At 42.4% G+C, this 25,790-nt stretch overlaps 1 protein-coding gene across 1 annotated transcript in view; it reads left to right on the top strand.

Annotated features, from left to right (window-relative positions):
* The window catches only part of LOC110504118 (solute carrier family 25 member 36-A), a 31,045-nt gene extending 6,674 nt beyond the window's left edge, over positions 1–24,371 (top strand). The window contains exons 4-7 of the mRNA XM_021582945.3: positions 15,017–15,117; positions 16,599–16,665; positions 16,766–17,055; positions 17,512–24,371. Coding sequence (XP_021438620.1) covers positions 15,017–15,117; positions 16,599–16,665; positions 16,766–17,055; positions 17,512–17,705 — 652 coding nt within the window. The 3' untranslated portion in view covers positions 17,706–24,371. The remainder of the gene's footprint in view (positions 1–15,016; positions 15,118–16,598; positions 16,666–16,765; positions 17,056–17,511) is intronic.
* Positions 24,372–25,790: the final 1,419 nt, after the last annotated feature.

Here is a 25,790-nt window from a genome sequence, read left to right on the forward strand (position 1 = left end):
GAGACCCAATAGTTAATTCCTTTTGCATAGTTGCTATGCAGGCTGGATAATGTACTTGTCACTTGCTAGCTAGCCAACTTCAGCTAACTCAGTGACATTAAACATTGAACCTGGAATGACAGTACACCGGCTGCATTTTAGTTTGTTTGAGCTTCTTTTCTATTGGCGTTTACTTGTGATGATGACGTTGATGTGTGATTTCGACTGGCTCAGGAAAAAGTTGTCTCCTTTCGTCTGGGCACTGTTCAATCTATGTATGCTACTACAGAGATCAAAATACAACAGTTAAACATTGTTTCTGAGGTCAGACAGGCAAGGCTTATATTTACCCCCGCTATACCAAACTATATGCTAGGCTGGAAGCAAGGGGAAATGATGTGCGAGTTGAAGTAAATGCATGAATTCAGACAGCAACAATAATTTTTATGGAGGTGCAGGACAAATTCTCAGATGGAATTGTTAGTGGGCATAGGTGTTTTTGTGACCGCCAATACAGCACGGTTTGGAACGCTGCTCGTCCAATCATCATCCAGGATCCAAACAACCAGTTTTATAATTCATTATAGGTCATATTTCACAGAAACCTAAACACTGGACAGTTATTTTAATGATTAAAAAGGGTTCCATCATATTCTGTTCCTAGTCATAGTTCAACGTCTGAGTCTCAAGCTCATGTTGTGATGCAGCAGAGGTAAAAACAGAGCAGCATTCTTTTCATGTCTACAGTCATGTCTAAAGTGCATTTGGAAAGTATTCAGACCATTGACATTTTCCACATTTTGTTACGTTACAGCCTTATTCTAAAATTGATTCGATTGTTTATAAAAACAATATATATATGTATTCAGACCCTTTACTCAGTACTTTGCTGAAGCACCTTTGGCAGTGATTACAGCCTCAAGTCTTGTTGGGTATGACTCTACAAGCTTGGCACACCTGTATTTGGTGAGTTTCTCCCATTCTTCTCTGCAGATCCTCTCAAGAGCTGTCAGGTTGGATGGGGAGCGTCGCTGCACAGCTACAGTGCCTTGCAAAAGTATTCATCCCCCTTGGCGTTTTTCCTATTTTGTTGCATTACAACCTGTAATTTAAATGGATTTTTATCTGGATTTCATGTAATGGACATGCACAAAATAGTCCAAATTGGTGAAATTAAATGAAAAAAATTACTTGTTTCAAAAAATAAACGGAAAAGTGGTACGTGCATACAGTGGGGCAAAAAAGTATTTAGTCAGCCACCAATTGTGCAAGTTCTCCCACTTAAAAAGATGAGAGAGGCCTGTAATTTTCATCATAGGTACACTTCAACTATGACAGACAAAATGAGAAAAAAAATCCAGAAAATCACATTGTAGGATTTTTTATGAATTTGTTTGCAAATTATGGTGGAAAATAAGTATTTGGTCACCTACAAACAAGCAAGATTTCTTGCTCTCACAGACCTGTAACTTCTTCTTTAAGAGGCTCCTCTGTCCTCCACTCGTTACCTGTATTAATGGCACCTGTTTGAACTTGTTATCAGTATAAAAGACACCTGTCCACAACTTCAAACAGTCACACTCCAAACTCCACTATGGCCAAGACCAAAGAGCTGTCAAAGGACACCAGAAACAAAATTGTAGACCTGCACCAGGCTGGGAAGACTGAATCTGCAATAGGTAAGCAGCTTGGTTTGAAGAAATCAACTGTGGGAGCAATTATTAGGAAATGGAAGACATACAAGACCACTGATAATCTCCCTCGATCTGGGGCTCCACGCAAGATCTCACCCCATGGGGTCAAAATGATCACAAGAACGGTGAGCAAAAATCCCACAAAGAATGCTGAGTTGCATCCAAAGAACACCATACCTACTGTGAAGCATGGGGGTGGAAACATCATGCTTTGGGACTGTTTTTCTGCAAATTGACCAGGACGACTGATCCGTGTAAAGGAAAGAATGAATGGGGCCATGTATTGTGAGATTTTGAGTGAAAACCTCTTTCCATCAGCAAGGTCTTTCAGCATGACAATGATCCCAAACACACCGCCCGGGCAACGAAGGAGTGGCTTTGTAAGAAGCATTTCAAGGTCCTGGAGTGGCCTTGCCAGTCTCCAGATCTCAACCCCATAGAAAATCTTTGGAGGGAGTTGAAAGTCTGTGTTGCCCAGCAACAGCCCCAAAACATCACTGCTCTAGAGGAGATCTGCATGGAGGAATGGGCCAAAATACCAGCAACAGTGTGTGAAAACCTTGTGGAGACTTACAGAAAACATTTGACCTCTGTCATTGCCAACAAAGGGTATATAACAAAGTATTGAGAAACTTTTTTTTATTGACCAAATACTTATTTTCCACCATAATTTGCAAATAAATTCATAAAAAATCCTACAATGTGATTTTCTGGATTTTTTTTTCTCATTTTGTCTGTCATAGTTGAAGTGTACCTATGATGACAATTACAGGCCTCTCATCTTTTCAAGTGGGAGAACTTGCACAACTGGTGGCTGACTAAATACTTTTTTGCCCCACTGTATTAAGTTAAAATAAGTTAATTCAGTATTGTTGTAATTGTCATTATTACAAATACATTATTTCAGATTTTAAAAAATATATAAATCAGTATCGGCGTTGAAAAATCATATTCGGTCGACCTCCAATTTAATGTCTTGAAATGGCCTAGTCAAAACCCAGACCTCAATCCAATTGAGATTCTGGGGTATGACTTAAAGATTGCTGTACACCAGCGGAACCCATCCAACTTGAAGGAGTTGGAGCAGTTTTGCCTTGAATGGGCAAAAATCGCAGTGGCTAGATGTGCCAAGCTTATAGAGACATACCCCAAGTGACTTGCAGCTGTAATTGCTGCAAAAGGTGGCTCTACAATGTATTGACTTTGGGGGGGTGAATAGTTATGCACACTCAAGTTTTCTGTTTTTTTTGTCTTATTTCTTATCTTATTTTTTGTTTGTTTCACAATAACACATATTTTGCATCTTCAAAGTTGTAGGCATGTTGTTTAAGCCCCCCAAAAATAAATTTAATTTCCAGTTTGTAAGGCAACAAAATAGGAAAAATGCCAAGGGGGGTGAATACTTTCGCAAGCCACTATATTTTCTCTTCAGAGATGTTAGATTGGGTTCAAGTCCGGGCTCTGGCTGGGTCACTCAAGGACATTCAGAGACTTGTCCCGAAGCCACTCCTGCGTTATCTTGGCTGTGTGCTTAGGGTTGTTGTCCTGTTAGAAGTTGAACCTTTGCCCCAGTCTGAGGTCCTGATCACTCTGGAGCAGGTTTTCATCCAGGATCTCTCTGTACTTTGCTCTGTTCATCTTTCCCTCGATCCAGACTAGTCTCAGTCCATGACGCTGAAAAACATCCCCACAGCATGATGCTGCCACCACCATGCTTCACCGTTGGGATGGTGCCAGGTTTCCTCCAGACGTGATGCTTGGCATTCAGGCCAAAGAGTTCAATCTTGGTTTTATCAGACTAGAGAATCTTGTTTCTCATGGTCTGAGAGGCTTTAAGCTGCCTTTTGGCAAACTCCAAGTGGACTGTCATGTGCCTTTTACTGAGGAGTGGCTTCTGTCTGGCCACTCCCAAAAGGCCTGATTTGGTGGTGCTGCAGTGATGGTTGTCCATCTGGAAGGTTCTCCCATCTCCACAGAGGAACTCTGGAGTTCTGTCAGAGTGACCATTGGGTTCTTGGTCACCTCCCTTACCAAAGCCCTTCTCCCTCGATTTCTCAGTTCCATTTAAGAATGTTTGACACCACTGTGTTCTTGGAAACCTTTAATGCTATTTTCCTTTTGGTACCCATACCCAGATCTGTGCCTTGACACAATCCTGTCTCGGCACTCTATGGACAATTCCTTCGACCTCATGGCTTGGTTTTTGCTCTGACATGCATTGTCAACTGTGGGACCTTTTATATAGACAGGTGTGCCTTTCCAAATCATGTCCAATCAGCTGAATTTACCACAGGTGGATTCCAGTAAAGTTTTTGAAACATGTCAAGGATGCTCAATGGAAACAGGATGCTCCTGAGCTCAATTTCTAGTCTCATAGCAAAGGGCCTGATTTCTCATCTAAGTAAAGTATTTATATTTTTTATAAATGTCAAATTTCTAACCCTTTTATTCAATTTGTCATTATGGGTTATTTTTTGTAGATTGAAAACAAATGTATTTAATACATTTTAGGATAAGTCTGTAATGTAACAAAATGTGGAAAAAGAGAAGGGTTCGGATTACTTTCCTAATGCACTGTATACACACACACACACACACACACACACACACACACACACGTCAAATCAAATTTTATTTGTCACATACACATGGTTAGCAGATGTTAATGCGAGTGTAGCGAAATGCTTGTGCTTCTAGTTCCGACAATGCAGTAATAACAAGTAATTTAACTAACAATTCCAAAACTACTGTCTTGTAAGGGGATAAAGAATATGTACATATGGATATATGAATGAGTGATGGTACAGAGCAGCATAGGCAAGATACAGTAGATGGTATCGAGTACAGTATGTACAAATGAGATGAGTATGTAAACAAAGTGGCATAGTTTAAAGTGGCTAGTGATACATGTATTACATAAGGATAGTCGATGATATAGAGTACAGTATATACGTATGCATATGAGATGAATAATGTAGGGTAAGTAACATTATATAAGGTAGCATTGTTTAAAGTGGCTAGTGATATATTTACATCATTTCCCATCAATTCCCATTATTAAAGTGGCTGGAGTTGAGTCAGTGTCAACGTGTGTTGGCAGCAGCCACTCAGTGTTAGTGGTGGCTGTTTAACAGTCTGATGGCCTTGAGATAGAAGCTGTTTTTCAGTCTCTCGGTCCCAGCTTTGATGCACCTGTACTGACCTCGCCTTCTGGATGATAGCGGGGTGAACAGGCAGTGGCTCGGGTGGTTGATGTCCTTGATGATCTTTATGGCCTTCCTGTGACATCGGGTGGTGTAGGTGTCCTGGAGGGCAGGTAGTTTGCCCCCGGTGTTAACCCTCATATTAAACCCTCATGTAGACTGACGTAAAATGACGTTGCCACAAGCAGCACCGGAGATATTGAGATGAGCACGATACAATACTTCGCTGTCACACACAGTATCTGTGCATGTGCACATGTTCACTTCACGCTGTTCACAGCATGGTAGCCAGGGCACCAAAACAGCAGAGAAGTTGACCCTCACGCTTCAACGCTCTTAGCTGTTGCTTAAATTGACCCACTATCCTGTTTACGTTCTGCATCTACATCATATCGCGGAGTCTACCTTTAAACACCAATGGTATTCACAAAGTTTATATATAGAATAATATTTGACAACTTTTTAAAGCCATTTTGTTTATTTTAAAATCAAATTTATATTTGTTCATCTATTTTATGTGTTAAGGCCACACAGAGGACCAGAGACGATTTAGAAACCTGTGATAATCTAAGTTACCCAAAAGAGCAGCTAGGTATCTTGATATATTACTTAAAGTCCTTGATAGATACCAACATTCTGGTAGTTGACTGGTAAATGTCAAAGGTTTCCTGTAATATACCCTCCCTTTACAACCCTAATCTAGCCTAGACTATGTGGAAGGAGCTACTATTAACATTATCTGACATTGACCCTCTGGTGGTCAACTGCAAAGTCTTTGAGTTCTTAGTTGTGGGAATGTCTAAGGTGTCATGTTGTTTATAGAGTCAAAGGGTTCTGGGAAGTTACTGTGTTTGTGGTCATCAAGTTGACGGGGATCCATTTTACAATGGTGCTTTTACAGAGAGGAGTTGTGAATCAATCACTAACACAGTAATTATCTTACTCCTGGTTCATTTTTTAGACTGGACAAACAGCACTAATGCTCAGCACCAGGCTGTCCATCCCACAGTTTAATGCTATTACATAACACTGTCAGTCGCTGTGGAGGATAAATGAGGGTTTCTGGATGAGAGGGATAAGCTGATGACAGCTGCAATGATCAGGGCTCTGAGTAGCACTGTACTCTAGCCAGCCAGTTAGCTAACCATCTGTAGGACTGGGAGCGAAAAGATTATATGCTAAATTGCTACTAATGCTAATTAGCCCCTGGCCCGCAGATGATGAGTCTCTAAGTGGTAGCTAATGGTAGACTCTAGCTAATAGTTAATGGTAGACGCTAGCTAATGCTACGTCTAACAAGAGCTTGTTACTAAGCGTGTTCATAGTGCTTTGTTGACACTGTCAGGGTAGATGCTGATGCAGATCTCTCCCAGAGTCAAACCACCTGGACCTCTGACACAACACAAAATATATAGCCAAGGCTAAACACACCACACACTGTGACTGATAAGCTTTTAGTGGTCAGTACTGAAGTGTTTTAGTATTTTTTGCTCAGGGCAAGTTTGACATAACATGTACGATGGTTGAAGGTATAAACTACCTGTAGTTTGCCTGACTGACTGTCTCTGCGGTCAACAATACTACATCTCTGCCTACCCAAACACGGTGAGACAATGACAAATTGACTGAAGAAGCAGAAACAGCCTGGCACTGGCTAGGCACAAACTTTGTCACTTTGAAAATGTGCATCTAGACTTACAGGTAGCTAGCTAATTGTTGAAAAAAGACAGAGATTAGGCCTAGTACTTGTGTGTGTACTAGAGGTCGATATTATGATTTTTCAACACTGATACCGATTATTGGTGACCAAAAAAAGCCGATGCCAATTAATTGGCTTTTTTTTTTTTTTTTTTTTTTTTTTTTTTTTATTTATTTGTAATAATGACAATTACAACAATACTGAATGAACACTTAACTTAATAAAATACATCAATAAAATCAATTTAGCCTAAAATATATAATGAAACATGTTCAATTTGGTATAAATAATGCAAAAACAAAGTGTTGGAGAAGAAAGTAAAAGTGCAATATGTGCCATGTAAGAAAGCTAATGTTTAAGTTCCTTGCTCAGAACATGAGAACATATGAAAGCTGGTGTTTCCTTTTAACATGAGACTAAAATATTCCCAGGAAGTGGGAGAAGAAGTTTTAGGTTGAAGTTATTATAGGAATTATAGGACTATTTCTCTCTATACAATTTGTATTTCATATACCTTTTGACTATTGGATGTTCTTATAGGCACTTTATTATTTCCAGTTTAACAGTATAGCTTCCGTCCCTCTCCTCGTTCCTACCTGTGCTCGAACCAGGAACACATCGACAACAGCCACACCCGAAGCAGCATTACCCATGCAGAGCAAGGGGAACAACTCAGAGCGAGTGACGTTTGAAACGCTATTAGTGAGCACCCCGTTAACTAGCTAGCCATTTCACATCGGTTACACCAGCCTAATCTCGGGAGTTGATAGGCTTGAAGTCATAAACAGCGCAATACTTGAAGCATTGCGAAGAGCTGCTGGCAAAACGCACTAAATTGCTGTTTGAATGAATGCTTACTAGCCTGCTGCTGCCTACCACCGCTCAGTCAGACTGCTCTATCAAATCATAGACTTAATTATAACATAACACACAGAAATACGAGCCTTAGTTCATTAATATGGTTGAATCTGGAAACTATCATCTCAAAAACAAAACGTTTATTCTTTCAGTGAAATACGGAACCGTTCTGTATTTTATCTAACTGGTGGCATCCATAAGTCTAAATATTCCTGTTACATTGCACAACCTTCAATGTTATGTCATAATTCCGTACAATTTTGGCAAATTAGTTCGCAACGAGCCAGGCGGCCCATGCATATACCCTGACTTTGCGTGCAATGAACGCAAGAGAAGTGACACAATTCCACCTGGTTAATATTGCCTGCTAATCTGGATTTATTTTAGCTAAATAGGCAGGTTAAAAATATATACTTCTGTGAATTGATTTTAAGAAAGGCATTGATGTTTATGGTTAGGTACACGTTGGAGCAACGACAGCCCTTTTTCACGAATACGCACCTCATCGATTATATGCAACGCAGGACATGCTAGATAAACTAGTAATATCATGAACCATGTGTAGTTAACGAGTGATTATGATTGAATATTTTTTATAAGATAAGTTTAATGCTAGCTAGCAACTTACCTTCTCTTCTTACTGCATTCTCGTAACAGGCAGGCTCCTCGTGAGGCAGGTGGTTAGAGCATTGGACTCGTTACAGTGCATTGCGAAAGTATTCGGCCCCCTTGAACTTTGCGACCTTTTGCCACATTTCAGGCTTCACACATAAAGATATAAAACTGTATTTTCTTGTGAAGAATCAACAACAAGTGGGACACAATCATGAAGTGGAACGACATTTATTGGATATTTCAAACTTTTTTTAACAAATCAAAAACTGAAAAATTGGGCGTGCAAAATTATTCAGCCCCTTTACTTTCAGTGCAGCAAACTCTCTCCAGAAGTTCAGTGAGGATCTCTGAATGATCCAATGTTGACTTAAATGGCTAATGATGATAAATACACACAAAAAAAAGACACAAAATTGAGCTCGAGTGCATCCTGTTTCCATTGAGCATCCTTGAGATGTTTCTACAACTTGAAGTCCACCTGTGGTAAATTCAATTGATTGGACATGATTTGGAAGGGCACACACCTGTCTATATAAGGTCCCACAGTTGACAGTGCATGTCATCAAAAATCAAGCCATGAGGTCGAAGGAGTTGCCCATAGAGCTCCAAGACAGGATTGTGACGACACAGATCTGGGGAAGGGAACCAAAAAATGTCTGAAGCATTGAAGGTCCCCAAGAACCCAGTGGCCGTTTGGAACCACGTTTGGAACCACCAAGACTCTTCCTAGAGCTGGCCGCCCGGCTAAACTGGTCAGAGAGGTGACAAAGATCCCAATGGTCACTCTGACAGCTCCAGAGTTCCTCTGTGGAGATGGGAGAACCTTCCAAAAGGACAAGCAGCACTCCACCAATCAGGCCTTTATAGTAGAGTGGCCAGACGGAAGCCACTCTTCAGTAAAAGGCACATGACAGCCTGCTTGGCGTTAGCCAAAAGGCACCTAAAGACTCTCAGACCATGAGAAACAAGACTCTATGGTCTGATGAAATCAAGATTGAACTGTCTGGCCTGAATACCAAGAGTCACGTCTGGAGGACCATCCCTTATCGTGAAGTGTGGTGGCAGCATCATGCTTTGGGGATGTTTTTCAGTGGCAAGGACTGGGAGACTAGTCAGGACTGGGGAAAAGTACAGAGATCCTTAATGAAAACCTGCTCAGGACCTCAGACTGGGGTCCTGGTTCACCTTCCAACAGGACAACGATCCAAAGCACACAGCCAAGAAAACGCAGGAGTGGCTTTGGGACAAGTCTCTGAATGTCCTCAAATCAAAGTTTATTTGTCACGTGTGCCGAATACAACAGGTAGACCTTACAGTGAAATGCTTACTTACAGGCTCTAACCAATGGTGCGAGAAAAAAAGGTGTGTAAGTAAAGAAATAAAACAACAGTAAAAATACATTAAAAAAGAGTAGCAAGGCTATATACAGACACCTGTTAGTCAGGCTTATTGAGGTAGTATGTACATGTAGGTATCGTTAAAGTGACTATGCATATATGATGAACGGAGAGTAGCAGAAGCGTAAAAAGAGGGGTTGGCGGGTGGTGGGACACAATGCAGATAGCCCGGTTAGCCAATGTGCGGGAGCACAGGTTGGTCTGGCCAATTGAGGTAGTATGTACATGAATGTATAGTTAAAGTGACTATGCATATATGATAAACAGAGTAAAAGAGGGGTTGGGGGGAAGGCACACAATGCAAATAGTCCGGGTAACCATTTGGTTACCTGTTCAGGAGTCTTATGGCTTGGGGGTAAAAACTGTTGAGAAGCCTTTTTGACCTAGATTTGGCACTCCGGTGCCGCTTGAGGGAACAGTCTATGGCTGGGGTCTTTGACAATTTTTAGGGCCTTCCTCTGACACTGCCTGGTGTAGAGTTCCTGGATGGCAGGCAGTGATGCAACCGGTCAGGTTGCTCTCGATGTTGCAGCTGTAGAACCTTTTGAGGATCTCAGGACCCATGCCAAATCTTTTTATATTCCTGAGGGGGAATAGGCTTTGTCGTGCCCTCTTCACGACTGTCTTGGTGTGTTTGGACCAATCTAATTTGTTGTTGATGTGGACACCAAGGAATTTGAAGCTCTCAACCTGCTCCACTACAGCCCTGTCGATGAGAATGGGGACGTACTCGGTGCTCCTTTTCCTGTAGTCCACAATTATCCCATTAGTCTTGCTTACGTTGAGGGATAGGTTGTTATTCTGGCACCACCCGGCCAGGTCTCTGACCTCCCTATAGGCTGTCTCGTTGTTGTCGGTGATCAGGCCTACCACTGTTGTCTGCAAACTTAATGATAGTGTTGGAGTTGAGCCTGGCCATGCAGTCGTGGGTGAACAGGGAGTACAGGAGGGGACTGAGCACGCACCCCTGGGGAGCTCCAGTGTTGAGGATCAGCGATGCAGATGGGTTGCTACCTATCTCACCACCTGGGGGCGGCCCGCCAGGAAGTCTAGGATCCAGTTGCAGAGGGAGGTGTTTAGTCCCAGGTTCCTTGGCTTAGTGATGAGCTTTGAGGGTACTATGGTGTTGAACGCTGAGCTGTAGGCAATGAACAGCATTCTCACATAGGTGTTCCTTTTGTCCAGGTGGGAAAGAGCAGTGTCGAGTGCAAAAGAGATGGCATCATCTGTGGATCTATTTGGATGGTATGCAAATTGGAGTGGGTCTAGGGTCTCTGGGATAATGTTGTTGATGTGAGCCATTACCAGCCTTTCAAAGCACTTCATGGCTACGGACGTAAGTGCTACGGGTCTGTAGTCATTTAGGCAGGTTGCCTTAGTGTTCTTGGGCACAGGGACTATGGTGGTCTGCTTGAAACATGTTGGTATTACAGACTCAATCAGAGACATGTTGAAAATGTTAGTGAAGACACCTGCCAGTTGGTCAGCACATGCACACATCCTGGTAATCCGTCTGTCCCCGCAGCCTTTTGTATGTTGACCTGTTTAAAGGTCTTACTCATGTCAGCTGCGGAGAGCGTGATCACACAGTCATCCGGAACAGCTGATGCTGTCATGCATGCCTCAGTGTTGCTTGCCTCGAAGCGAGCATAGAAGTGATTTAGCTCGCCTGGTAGGCTCTTGTCACTGGGCAGCTCGCGGCTGTGCTTCCCTTTGCAGTCTGTAATAGTTTGCAAGCCCTGCCACATCCGACGAGCGTCGGAGCCGGTGTAGTATGATTTTAGCCCTGTATTGACGCTTTGCCTGTTTGATGGTTCGTCGCAGGGCATAGTGGGATTTCTTGTAAGCTTCCGGGTTAGAGTCCCGCACCTTGAAAGCGGCAGCTCTGCCCTTTAGCTCAGTGCGAATGTTGCCTGTAATCCATGGCTTTTGGTTGGGGTATGTACGTACAGTCACTGTTGGGACAATGTCCTCAATGCACTTATTAATATAGCCAGTGACTGGTGTGGTGTACTCCTCAATGTCATCGGAAGAATCCCGGAACATGTTCCAGTCTGTGATAGGAAAGCAGTCCTGTAGTTTAGCATCTGCTTCATCTGACCATTTTTTTTATAGACCGAGTCACTGGTGCTTCCTGCTTTAATTTTTGCTTGAAAGCAGGAATCAGGAGGATAAAGTTGTGGTCGAATTTACCAAATTGAGGGCGAGGTAGACTTTGTACGTGTCTCTGTGTGTGGAGTACAGGTGATCTAGAATTTTTTTTCTCCCTCTGGTTGCACATTTAACCTTTCTAGGGCAGGGGTTCTGCTTGCGGACAACATTCCGTTGAAAAGGCAGCGAGCGAAATTCAAAAATATTTTTTAGAAATATGTAACTTTCACACATTAGTCCAATACATCAAATGAAAGAAACATCTTGTTAATCTACCCATCGTGTCCGATTTTCAAAAATGCTTTACAGCTAAAGCACAACATATGATTATGTTAGGTCAGAGTCAAGTCACAAAAACACACAGCCATTTTCCAGCCAAAGATAGGAGTCACACAAAGCAGAAATATAGATACACTTAATCACTAACCTTTGATCTTCATCAGATGACACTCATAGGACATCATGTTACACAATACATGTATGTTTTGTTCGATAATGTGCATATTTATATAAAAAAATCTGTTTACATTGGCACGTTACGTGCAGTAATGTTTTGATTCCAAAACATCCGGTGATTTTGCAGAAATACTCAAAATAAACATTGATAAAAGATGCAAGTGTTATTCACAGAATTAAAGATAGACTTATCCTCTATTCAACTGCTGTGTCAGATTTTTTTTCAACTTTACGGAAAAAGCATAATCTGAGAATGGCGCTCAGAACCCAAAACAGCCAGAGGAATCTAGAAAACACTAAATATTCACTTACCTTTGATCTTCATCAGAAGGCACTCCCAGGAATCCCAGTTCGACAATAAATGACTGATTTGTTCCATAAAGTTCGATAAAGCCCATCATTTAGCCACTTGTTGTTAGCGTGTTCAGCCCAGTTATCCATCTTCATAAGGCGTGAGCATTTCCTCCAGACAAAAACTCGAAAAGTTCAGTTACAGTCCGTAGAAACAAGTCAAATGATGTATGCAATCAATCTTTAGGATGTTTTTAACATAAATCATCAATAAGGTTCCAACCGGAGAATTTCATTGTCTGAAGAAAAGCATTGGAACGAGAGCATACTCTGTCGGGAGCGCGCGTCATGAGACCGAGTCTCTCTGCCAGACCACTGACTCAGAGCTATTATGAGCCCCTCCTTTTATAGTAGAATCCTCAAACCAGTTTCTAAAGAAGGTGACATCTAGTGGAAGCCCTAGGAAGTGCATCCTCATTCATATCTCACTGGGATTTCAATAGGCACTGTTTTGAAAATTGATTTCTCACTTCCTGTTTGGATTTCTTCTCAGGTTTTTGCCTGCCATATGAGTTCTGTTATACTCACAGACATCATTCAAACAGTTTTAGAAACTTCAGTGTTTTCTATCCAATAATAATATGCATATATTAGCATCTGAGACAGAGTAGGAGGCAGTTCAGTCTGGGAATGCTATTCATCCAAAAGTGAAAATGCTGCCCCCTATCCCAAAAAGGTGAACATGATAGATGATAGATAGAGATTTGGTAGAACTGATTTAAGTTTCCCTGCATTAAAGTCTCGGGCCACTAGGAGCGCAGCCTCTGGGTGAGTGGTTTCCTGTTTGCTTATTTCCTTACTGAGTGCGGTCTTAGTGCCAGAATATGTTTGTGGTGGTAAATAAACAGCCACGAAAAGTATAGCTTAGAACTCTCTCTAGGCAAGTAGTGTGGTCTGCAGTCTATCACAATATACTCTACTTCAGGCGAGAAAAATCTAGAGACTTCCTTAGATTTCGTTCACCAGCTGTTGTTTACAAATATGCACAGACCCCCCCCTCGTCTTACCAGAGTGTGCTGTTCTATCCTGCCAGTGCAGTGTGTATCCCGCTAGCTGGATATCCATGTCGTCATTCAGCCACGATTCTGTGAAGCGTAGGATATTACAGTTTCTGATGTCCCGTTGGTAGGATATTCGTGATCGTACCTCGTCTAGTTTATTATCCAATGATTGCACGTTGGTGAGTAATATTGACGGTAAAGGCAGCTTTCCTAGTTGTCTTCTCCGGGTCCGGACGAGGCATCCGGCTCTTCGTCCTCTGCGTCGCTTCCTTTTGCGAATAATTGGGATGTCTGACTTGTGGGGTTTGGAGAATATCGTGTGAGTCCTGCTTGTTGTTGAAGAAATCTTTGTCTAATCTGAGGTGAGTGATCGCTGTCCTGATATCCAGAAGCTCTTTTCTTCCGTAAGATACGGTTGCAGAAACATTATGTACAATTTTTTTTACAAATATCGTGAAAAAAACACAATAGCACAATTGGTTAGGAGACCGTAAAACAGCGGCCATGTCCTCCGGCGCTATTCGAGAGAGATATCCTGGACTTGAACCCGATCGAACATCTCTGGAGAGACCTGAAAATAGCTGTGCAGCGACACTCCCCATCTAACCTGACAGAGCTTGAGAGGATCTGCAGAGAAGAATGGGAGAAACTCCCCAAATACAGGTGTACCAAGCTTGTAGAGTCATACCCAAGAAGACTCGAGTCTGTAGTGTCTAGCCAAGGTTTTTCAACAAAGTAATGAGTAAAGGGTCTGAATACATATGCAAATGTGTCAACATGTTTGAGGTGTTAGCAGCTGCATAGGTTATTCTCATTGAGCGGTAGCGACTTACTGTTAAGGTTTTATCCACAACTCTGCCAATTGCCATTGTAATCTACTGGGAAACCAACATTTTCCCAGACTGGAGATTTAAACAATGATGGAGAATCCTCCTGGTTTATCCACCCCACCACTCACCACCTCAAAAAATACTGTTTGAAATGCGGAAATTAAGATTCAAATTTTGATTCCAACGTGTGCATAAGGCTCTAGTTGTTTTAACAGAATAGCCAGATTTATTTTTATTTTTCCCCAGATTTACTTGAGGCATACAACGCAGCGTAGGCATTGCCTATAGGCCTAGTGTTTTAAGTGTTTATAAAAAAAAATTGTGTTCATTCGGTTTCAAGTGTTGACCGAACCAAGGTCCCCAACGGTTCAGTAGGAATACATGTACCTTTACACCCCTTTTAATCAGCCCAGTCGTTATGGCTTTATTCATAATTAGCCCAGTCAGATTAGTAGCTAGCTGGACAATACAGTTTAGTGTGTTAAGTAATGTTGTGTCATTAACTAGCTACACTGCTGCTGGAAGAAGACTAGTGGCTTACAAGTATAAGAGGCTGTTGTTCTTTACATAACGTGGGTGACGAGAGAGACTAATTCGTTTTGCAGTAAAGATGTTGCCCAACAATAACATTCAATACTTTATTTTCTTATTTGTGGCCTTCTACTGTTTGTCATAAGTTCCTTGGCAGGACAAGGGATTCCCCACCAGGGATGGTGAAGATATTGATTCCTGTGCTGTATCATTTCCTCTGTTTAATCCCTGGACCCTGTCTCCTCCTCCAGAGCCATCTATTTTGCTGCGTACTCCAGTGCCAAAGAGAGACTGAATGGAGTGTTTCAGCCGGACTCCACACAGGTCCACATGGTATCTGCTGGCTTGGCAGGTAACCACACCCACTTTCTAACTCTACACATGTACTCTTTTTTTTCAGTTTTATTTCTAGATTTTTCATTGGTAGTTGTACTTTTCAGTCATACAATTTTCTGTGAGTATTCAGTCAGCTCTAGTTGGTAAATTTGGATGATAGCCTAACCTGGAGTGTCATGTGATGTGACCACTTCTGTGTTGGTCAGACATGCCAGAGGACTGGATCTGACCGGGTCAGTGGTGGTCCAGTCCAACGCAGTTCTGACTAGTTCTGTAGAGCTCTCAGCCTGTTGTTTCATGTGACAGCTCCCCATCTGACCTAATCCTCTAGCCTAGTGGCTAAACTCGTTTCTGACATAAGGCGTCCCTCTTTGTCTTTCATTGTGCATGTTATTAGGATGTGTTTCTTTCCAAAGGCAAGGGAGTAGAATAAAGTCTATTTATTGTTGACGTTCCTTCTGCAAAATCTGTTAGGCCTATGTAATGCAGAGCGTTTCCCATGGCCGTTCCCCAAGTAAGCATGCCTATTATCATAAAATTATATTGAAAAACTCCCAACTTGTACAGTATCACACACACACACACACACACACACACAAACCTTTTCTAGATGAGGAAATAGTCTCTCTAGAGGATTCATTCTGTCCAGTGACACAGTGATCCTAAGAGGAATGCAATATGTCATGTAGCCTAGACTCCTGGCTTCTACCCTTTAGAATTGAGGTCAGTCAGGCAAGCTGGGCTTTGAAAGAGCACTGCATGTTTCTGTAATGGAGAACCAGAGCCAATGTGAGACTGTGTTTTTGACAGGTTTCTGTTAACACCCTGTCCCTTTGAGCAGCATGGCTTGGTCCTTCCGCCAGTCTAGTCAAGGTCGGCTCTGCTTTATTTAGTAAGCCCATGTACGCCTCATACCCCCTCTAGTGGCTATGCCATGAGGTGCTGCTACCTGTAGAACTAGTTTTGCCACATAACCGGCTTCTCTCTGTGATACAGGAGAGGGGAATAGTCTGGCCCTGGTAAGAGGCTGATGTGTTGACAGGTAGGTGAGAAAGGATGCCTGTTTGCCATTGGTAGAGAGATATGTAGAGCTCATTGGTACATGGTAGTTATGTGATACAGAGAGCTGTGTATCCAAGTGGCTTCTGCAGAGCTAGGAATAACCCTGAGATCAGTGTCAACATGACTGCTGGGCAAAAGCAGCCTAACACTGATTATTATGGGAGTGTAACCTTTACACACACTAACATGCACACACGTTACATCACACATGCGGTCACGACACAGATATCCTTGGCCTTGTCATATGGTGGTATGTTAATGAGCTCCTTTCTCTCTTGGAAGTGGGGTTGACAGTTAATTCAACCAGCCATTATTTCTGATCGTTTTGAACAGTGTTTTGTTCTGCAGCTTGGTAGACAAACACTCCAAGTGTTAGTGGTGTTTAGTCTATTTAGTAAAGTGTGTCTACATGTGAGCTCTTGTCCTTCCTCTCAGGGTTCACAGCCATCACAGCTACCAACCCTATCTGGCTCATCAAGACTCGCATGCAGCTGGACTCCAGGTAAACACAAACGTCTGAGTAGGTAGTGCCTAGAGGTGGATTTAGGATGTTGTGTCGGTTGTACCATTGGTAAATCCCAATTCCACCCGTCTTTTCATAGGAACCGCGGGGAGAAGCCAATGAATGCGTTTGAGTGTTTGCGGCGGGTGTACCAGACAGAAGGCCTGCGAGGGTTCTACCGGGGAATGTCAGCGTCCTACGCTGGAATCTCAGAGACTGTGATCCACTTTGTCATCTATGAGAGCATCAAGCGGCGCATCCTGGAGGCCAAGGCAGCGCAGCACATGGACGAGGAGGAGGAGGCGTCCAAGGACGCCTCGGACTTTGTGGGGATGATGCTCGCCGCCGCCACCTCCAAGACCTGTGCTACGTCCATCGCTTACCCCCATGGTGAGAGCAGCGTGTTCTGGGAGCAGGAGGGTGGGAGTGGTCTGAGTGGAGGATAGGTGGTTTCTAGTCAGTCGTGTGTTTGTTGTCCTTATACTAGTTAGCACCTGTAGTTAATATTGGTCGTCCTTAACCTTTATATAATCAGGCAAGTCAGTTAAGAACAAATTCTTATTTACAATGATGGCCTACCCCGGCCAAACCCGTATGACGCTGGGCCAATTGTGCGCTGCCCTATGGGACTCCAAATCACTGTCGGATGTGATGCAGCCTGGATTCAAACCAGGTACTGCAGTGACGCCTCATAGACCACTGCGTCACTCGGGAGCCCACATGTGCACCTTAGACCATGTTACTGTGAGAGTAAATTATATTTAAGTCCAGCATGGAATCTAGTATTGGGAAAGTATTTATTTTGAATCACCAGGAAATGAGCGTGCTCCTCTCCCCTCTTTACAGAAGTGATCCGGACCCGGCTACGGGAGGAAGGCACCAAGTACCGTTCCTTCTTCCAGACTCTGACCACGGTTCCCAAGGAAGAGGGCTACCGGGCGCTGTACCGCGGCCTCACCACCCACCTTGTGCGCCAGATCCCTAACACCGCCATCATGATGTGTACCTACGAGCTAGTGGTCTACATGCTGAATGGTTAACCTCTGACCCAAGATGAAATCCCAGAGAGAGATGGGCCGACGTGGACGGATGGCATAAAGAGACCCCAGAGAAATTAAACAGGAGAGGGACCAGGGACTGTCATCTCTCCCACCTCCAGTCCCTCCATCCTGTCTTTCTAAAACTAAAGCAAATTGTCCCAAAAGCACCCGTTTTTTGGGGGATGGGGAGTTGGGTTGTTTTCAGGGGTGCACGACACAGGAAGAGGGGTTGGTAGACAGGAAATCAATGTTTGTTTTGGGGATATGGTTTAAACTTGTTTAAAAAGAAGCTGTCTCATTGAAAATTAGTCCTTAGGAGCCCTTTCTCTCGCTCTCTCTCGTTTTCTTGCTCTCTCTTCTTGTCTCTCCTAAATAAGCACATAGCTTACTGGAGCAGGTACATTGGGGAGAGCACTCAAGCTAGTTTAGAGTCTAACAATGCTAATAATTTATGTGGTTTGTGTGTCAAGGGGGCAATTGGTAGTAGAGGCTTATTGAGTGCAGGGAGGTCTTGAGGGGAGGATAGTGTTGGGGTGAGGTGGATAGGGGATGTGCCTTGCATGATGACTGACTGACCTGTACAGATGCATAATAATGATATGTGGGGAAGCAGAGTTCAGACCAGCCCTGGTTTCTGGATCTCAGTAGACCCCATTTGGGCCACAGGCATTCAGAACCACACACAGTGCTGGTCGGGTCCACTTTGTACTCAGGACGAAGCCTGGTCCTCTCCACCCCAGTTGGACTGCAGGCATTCAGAACCACACACAGTGCTGGTCGGGTCCACTTTGTACTCAGGACGAAGCCTGGTTCTCTCCACCCCAGTTGGACCATAAGCATTCAGAACCACACACAGTGCTGGTTGGGTCCACTTTGTACTCAGGACAAAGCCTGGTCCTCTCCACCCCATTTGGTCAACATGCACAGGGGCTAGTCCACTCTGACAGGCCTAACCTAACCTAGGAGACTGGTTGACATCCTGACTAACACTAGACATTGATACTGGAATAAATATGCAGAAGTCTTTACTGTACGGCCTGGTCAGTGTGGACAGCACTTTGGGCTCTTTCTCTGTGTGCATTCTGTAAAGTGAGTTGGATGACCGTAAGAACCTCTGACCCACTCCCTCAGCACCCAGACTGACCAGAATCATCCGCCCTTTTTAACTACTTGAATGTTAACCAACTCAAGGAATAACAAACTAAAGACGATGGGAGCATTGTCTCGCGTCAGAAGCCATCGCGCTATCTGAAGTAAGACTCTGCTATGATAGTGAAACAACCACCAACCTTGTGAATATACTAAGAACGAAAAAATATTAACAGAAAATCATTAACTTAACAAGACAATTTTATACACTGAACAAAAATATAAACTCTACAATTTCACTGAGTTTACAGTTCGTATAAGGAAATCAGTCAATTGACATAAATAAATTAGGCCCTAAATCTATGGATTCCACATGACTGGGCAGAGGGCGCAGTCAATCCGAATGAGTTATTCTCCAGAAAAGGGCATTATTACAGACAGAAATACCCCTCCGTTTCATCAGCTGTCCAAGTGGCTGGTCTCAGGCGATCCCGCAGGTGAAGAAGCCGGATGTGGAGCTCCTGGGCTGGTGTGGTTATTATACATGGTCTACTGCTGTGAGGCCGGTTGGATGTACTGCCAAATTCTTTAAAACGACAGAGGAGGCTTATGTTAGCGAAATTAACATTCAATACTCTGAACCTCCTCCACCTCTAGTGGACATTCTTGCAGTCAGTGTGCTAATTGCACACTCCCTTAACTTGAGACATCTGTGGCATTGTGTTGTGGTATTATCTTGGCAAATTAGAAATGCTCACTAACTGGGATGTGAACAAATTTGAGAGAAATAAGCTTTTTGTGCATATGGAACATTTCTGGCATCTTTTATTTCAGCTCATGAAACCAACACTTTACATGTTGCGTTTTATATCTTTGTTCAGTATAATAATTATTAAATGGTATATATTAATGTCTTCATAAGATGTAACATTGTTGAATTTTTCTGCCCAGTCATGGGAGCGTAAACTATATGTTTTGGGGGAAATTCAGGGTGAACCTCTGAACCCCCAAGGTTTCTTCTCCCCCTTAGACAAATGTGTGATTCTTTATGCACTTTTCTGTAGACCTGCTCTGACCTTTCAATTGCATCTCTTATTTCTCTGCCTCAGCATCCAAGCAAGTGTTACAGATGAGACAATCCTCTGTCCAGTGTTCACTGTGGAGGTGTGTTGTACAGTTTAGTCTGCGTGTGAGAATAGACGGGATACTCGAGTGTACGTGATGCTACACGATAAGGAGCCCCTATGTTTCTCTATACGTTATGCAGTATATGTGTAGTTAGAAGAAAAAAGACTGTTTCAAACCCGATTTTCTAAAATGTTTCATTTTGAAACGTCTTTTTCTGGTTTGATTTTCTAATCGGACTGTTTTTCGATGGAAAACAAAAAGATGCTCTCTACCTACTTCGCCTCCATTTTATTTAGCTGTTTTTCCTGTTATTTGTTTGAGTTCTGTTTCAAAATGACAATGTTCATCTCCTTGTCTACCTGTTGTTTACATTCAGCTGTGTGTAACCATAGACGCCCTCACCTACTGACCTTTCCCCGCTCACATGATACGAGCACAAAGAGCCTTTCCAGCACATGTAAGCTTCACTGCAGCCATTCACTCAAATATCCACAGGTCACACTAATGCTAGAAATAAGAATTAGGTTTAACATGACAGTTTCTTAACAGAAAATGACTGTATTGCTACTCTATTCACTCTGGAACCCAGTAAATGAAGACGGTAATGACTGGAGTTGTATTAATATCCAGATAAAAGAAAAGCAGCTACAGTTTGAGATGTGTGCATTGTTCAAATGCACCTCTTCACTCTCCATGCCAACACATCTGGGTGACATGGCTGAGACAATCATGAAGGCTGTAGAAGCAACTAACAACCTCACTAAAACAACTAAGGCTGTATGTAGTAAGCGCATTCTAAAGATGGTCAACGGTGAAGTCCGCTTGTGTTCTGCAAACGAAACAACCTGTACCTCTGAGTGACTACACCAAGGGTTTCAGAGCTCCCTCCTCAGGGACCACTGGACGTTTCACATATTTGTTGTAGCCCTAAACTGGCACACCTGATTCAATTAGTCAACGATCACCAATTGAGTTGTGCCAATTCGAGGCACCAACAAATATGTGAACCATCTGGTGGTCCCCGAGGAGAGGTTTGGGAAGTATTACTCCACACCAGGGATGGGGGTGGGGGCCACTAAATCTGAACTCATCATGAGGGGCCACATTTGCTCACAGGTCTGTGTGCCTACATCCATGAAAAATAATAAGTCCATGCAACTTATGTGACTTGTTAAGCAAAATTTGATTAATGCAGGGTAGTAACCTAATGAGTTGGGATTATGGTTCTTTGTTTACCTAGCTAGCTACATGTCTTAACAAAAGACTCCACTATGCAAGTAACCATTTCGGGTGCGTTCGTAAATTCAGTCTGGCCATCTACTCTGATTTCAGAGCACTAATCTGAGTGTGCCAGACCGCAGAATATTTGATGAATTAACGAACGCTCAACACCCGTTGAATATGGTTTGTGTCAGTAAACGTCTGCAAAAAAGCATAATGAAATTGTTGCCAGCAGCACAGTTAGTCACCAATGCTCTGGATAACCAGCTCTGCTAGGGCGAGTAAAATGGTCAGAGTGGGGTGTTCTCATTTTTGTCTAGAAGTAGCTAGCCAACTTTAGCTTGGGTGCTTGACTGCCGTTGAATGTTCGGATCAACCCTACTCCTCGGGCCGGGGCGTCCAGTGTACGCTCCGAGTGCGAAACGCTCTGAATTTATGAATGGACAGGACAGTTGCACAGTATCTGGCAGCACAGTTGCAGTCACTAACGCTCTGGATAACATAACAGCCCAACCAGCTCTGCTAGGGCGAGTAATGTTCAGTGAGCTGTTCTCTCATTTGTGTCTGGAAGTAGCTAGCAAGTCAGCTTGGCTGCTTGACTGCTGTTAGTACAGAATGCTCGGATCAAACCTTAAAGATGGGTGGGGCTAAAGCTTAAGAGGGTGTGAACGATGCTGAATGGGTGTAGACAGACAAAGGGCTCTTCACTAGATACGAAAACATTCAAAGGCCATTTTCTCAAAAGTGAGTTAACAAGTTTATCAACTTCCAAAGCAAAATCACTTCCCCATTGTTCCTCAACTGTAGTGTATGATATCATTTTGTAGCTCTGAGTCTCTACTTTTATCCAATGTAAAAAAAAAAAACACGATTTAAAATCTTGCTCCATAAGACCGATTTGAGCCAGTCGGTCACAAATGTTCACTCCTAGACTTGCCATAACAAAGGGGTTGAATAGTATTGACTTAAGACATTTCAGCTTTCAATTTTGTATTCATTTGTAAGCATTTCTAAAAACATAATTCGCTTTCACATTATGGGGTATTGTGTTTAGGCCAGTGACACATCTCAATTGAATCCATTTGAAATGGGGCTGTGAAACAAGTCGAGGGGAGGGAATACTTTCTGAAGGCGCTGTAACTTCCTGCAATTCTATACATTTTGACAGAGTTGTGAGAAATGTTTGGAGTTTATAATACATCTGAGGAAGACTGACCAACAAATTCACTGGGGGCCACCCGGCCAGTAATTCTACCATAATTACTAAGTATAGCTGGCCGCTAGACTCATTTACCAATCTAATCATTTTTTTGCTGACATCAGTGGTGGAAAAAGTACCCAATTGCCATACTGAGTAAAGATACCTTAATAGAAAATGACTCAAGTAAAATACTACTAGAGTAAAAGTCTAAGTATTTGGTTTTAAATATACTTTAGTATCAAAAGTAAAATAAATATTTTCACATTCCTTATATTAAGCAACCTAGACAGCACACTTTTTTATTCATGGATTTTATTTAATTATTATTTAACTAGGAAAGTCAGTTAAAAACAAATTCTTATTTAGAATGACAGCCTACCCCGGCCAAACCCGGACAACGCTGGGCCAATTGTGCGCCGCCCTATGGGACTCCCAATCACGGCCGGATGTGATACAGCCTGGAGAGCCAGGGGCACACTCCAACACTGACATTTAGTGAGTCTCAGATCAGAGGCAGTTGGGATATTCTCTTTAAAACTGTTTGAATTAGACCATTTCTGTACTATGTATTGAAACTGTAACAAGTACTTTTAGGTGTCAGGGAAAATGGAGTAAAAAGTAAATGATCTTCTTTAGGAATGTAGTGGGGTAAAAGTTGAGAAAAGAAAATAGTACAGATACTCAAAGTACTTTACCCCACTGTCTGACATGACCTAATTGAGTGACTGTCAGTGTCTGACATGAGAAAAACTGCTGATGCACAACATTTTGAAATTGTACAAATTCAAACTGTCAACAGTAAGTTGAGACCCAGAGTGAGTTTCCACAATAATATATTCAGGGAGCTCAAAGTATTGGGACAGTGACAATTAGTTGTTTTGGCGCTGTACTTTGAAATTATACAATGGTTGTGAGGTTAAAGTGCAGACTGTCGGCTTTCATTTGAGCATATTTTCATCCATAATCGGGTGAACAGTTTAGAAATTACAGCACTTTGTACATTGTCCCTCCATTTTAGGGGACCAAAAGTATTGGGACCAATTCACTTGTATTAAAGTAGTAAACATTTTAGTATTTGGTAATCTATTCATAGCATGCAATGACACCAAGCTTGTGACTATAATTGGTTGGATGCATGCAGTTTGTTTTTGGTTGTTTCAGATTATATATCATTCATTTCTATTGGGCACAAATTAATGTATTGCCATTTGAGTCACTTTTATCACAAATAATAGAATATATTTCTAAACACTTCAGGATAATCCTGAATAAATCGTGAATAATGAGCGAGAAAGTTATACGCACAAATATCACCCCCCCCCAAAAAATGCTAGCCTCCCCTTTTATTGTAATGGTGAGAGGTTAGCGTTTCTTGTGGGTATGATATTTGTGCATCCAACTCTGACATTTTTCACGACTCATTTAGGATACACATAAATTTGTCCCAATACTTTGTTCCCCATTTTTATGGGACCATGTACAAAAAGTGGTGTTAAATTCTAAACTGTTCATCCGATATGCATGAAAATACTCTCCAATGAAAGCTGACAGCCTGCACTTTAACCTCAGTAACTGCATCATTTCAAATCCAAAGTTCTGGAATACAGAGCCAAAACAACATGTCACTGTCCCAATACTTTGGGCGTTCTCTGTATAATATATTTTTATTGATCCCTGCTCTACACGTACATACTTCTACTCTGGGTGTATCGCTGTGTGTTTATATCTAGAGACATTTGGTACACAGTTCCTTCACATGGGTCTGTTCTCACTTTGTCCTTGATTTTCTGAATTATTTCTGTTCCATATGATTATCATCATGCCCTTCTGTTTTGTAGGTGTGAGAGAGACCCTGTAGGGGTGGGTGTGTCCTTTAGAAGTATGTACCCAGTCTATTAATTACTAACAGTGTGTTCCTTTTCCATTTATTTCCTCATGTTTCTGACGAGCCTCCTAGAAGTGTGGCTGACTATGCATTCTCTTCACCCCTAGTTTGTAAAACAAATCTATTAAAAAAGTGGTTGGAGTGTTTTGGCATTTGTGTGGTTTAATTGTGACCATACGATTCCTTTATCAAATGTCTGTCCCACTTCAGTGAACTGTGTTTCCTCTGCCGGTAAACTTCACTTCATTCAGTGAACTGTGTTTCCTCTGCCGGTAAACTTCACTTCATTCAGTGAACTGTGTTTCCTCTGCCGGTAAACTTCACTTCATTCAGTGAACTGTGTTTCCTCTGCCGGTAAACTTCACTTCATTCAGTGAACTGTGTTTCCTCTGCCGGTAAACTTTTTCTTATAACCAGCAGATGGCAGTATTGACTACAGGTACCAGCAGCTCTACCAAGTACCATTAGTCTTATGTACGGGATACACCATCCAACTAAATGCTTACTTGCATGTTCCTTCGATAATGCAACAATGAGAAATAAAAGATATGAATACAAACTAAGTAAATAGCCCAGAATGGAAAACATTTTAGCATAATACAGGAAGGCACAATATTTACATGATTTTCACGTCGCTGCGGTTGTTTCCTTGAGGCGACAATAGCTCACAGGTCAGTGTGTGTCTGTTAGAATGTGACCACAACACAGAAGAGACATGACGGCCATGAGCTGAGGGATGCTGACCTTTATTTGGACGCTAGTGGTTCTGCCAGTTCCGTTCCATGCCTGCACTGACCACATTCACAGCCCCCTTCACTGGTTGCAATGACTCATGGTTCTTAAAACGTTTTTGATTGAGTTACCTAAAGTGAGGGCTATTTTCTGTTTAGTGTGTGCGCCTCGTCTAGAAGACTGACTATGTACCCTTTAAAGCTCATTCAAATAGGTTAAAGAGAAAATAAGCTTTGAGAAGTCAAGCACTCATTCATTTAATCTGAGCGAGAGAAACAGACCACAGAACCAAACAATACATTTTACATAACGCTCTGAAGGAGATAAGAGCAAACCTAAAGACGTGATTTTCTTTTAGGAATTATACATTTCTTCATCTTCCCTCCATGCAGCCTCTGTGGGAGACAACAGCACTTCAACTGCTACAGTTCTCCTCCCACCGCCGCCCTCCATGTCACTCAATACAGGATGAGAGGGAGGGAAAGGAATGAGGTAAAGACGAGGGAGCAGAGAAGAGTGAAAGGAGGAATGTTGATGGGAATCATGGAGAGTGAAGGCAGTAGAATAGACAGGTGAGGGGAGAGATTACACCTTTCGTGATGATGGAAAGTACAGGCATAAGAGGTAAAGGACAGGAGAGTGCAGACAGTAATAATATGGACGATGATGAAAGCTGGTTTGAGAGGGTGAGAAGTGGGGAGAAATTAGTTGAGTAGGGAGAGAGGGAAGAGAAGGCAGCCAATAGCCACTGTTGTAAGATTATACAACAGGATATAGAGCTCAATTGTAAATCAGCATAGTAGCGCAGCTCAAATCAAGCTGTCACAAC

This window comes from Oncorhynchus mykiss, chromosome 24 (genome assembly GCF_057628025.1).
Source record: "Oncorhynchus mykiss isolate SJ-2025 chromosome 24, ASM5762802v1, whole genome shotgun sequence".
NCBI lineage: Eukaryota > Metazoa > Chordata > Actinopteri > Salmoniformes > Salmonidae > Oncorhynchus > Oncorhynchus mykiss.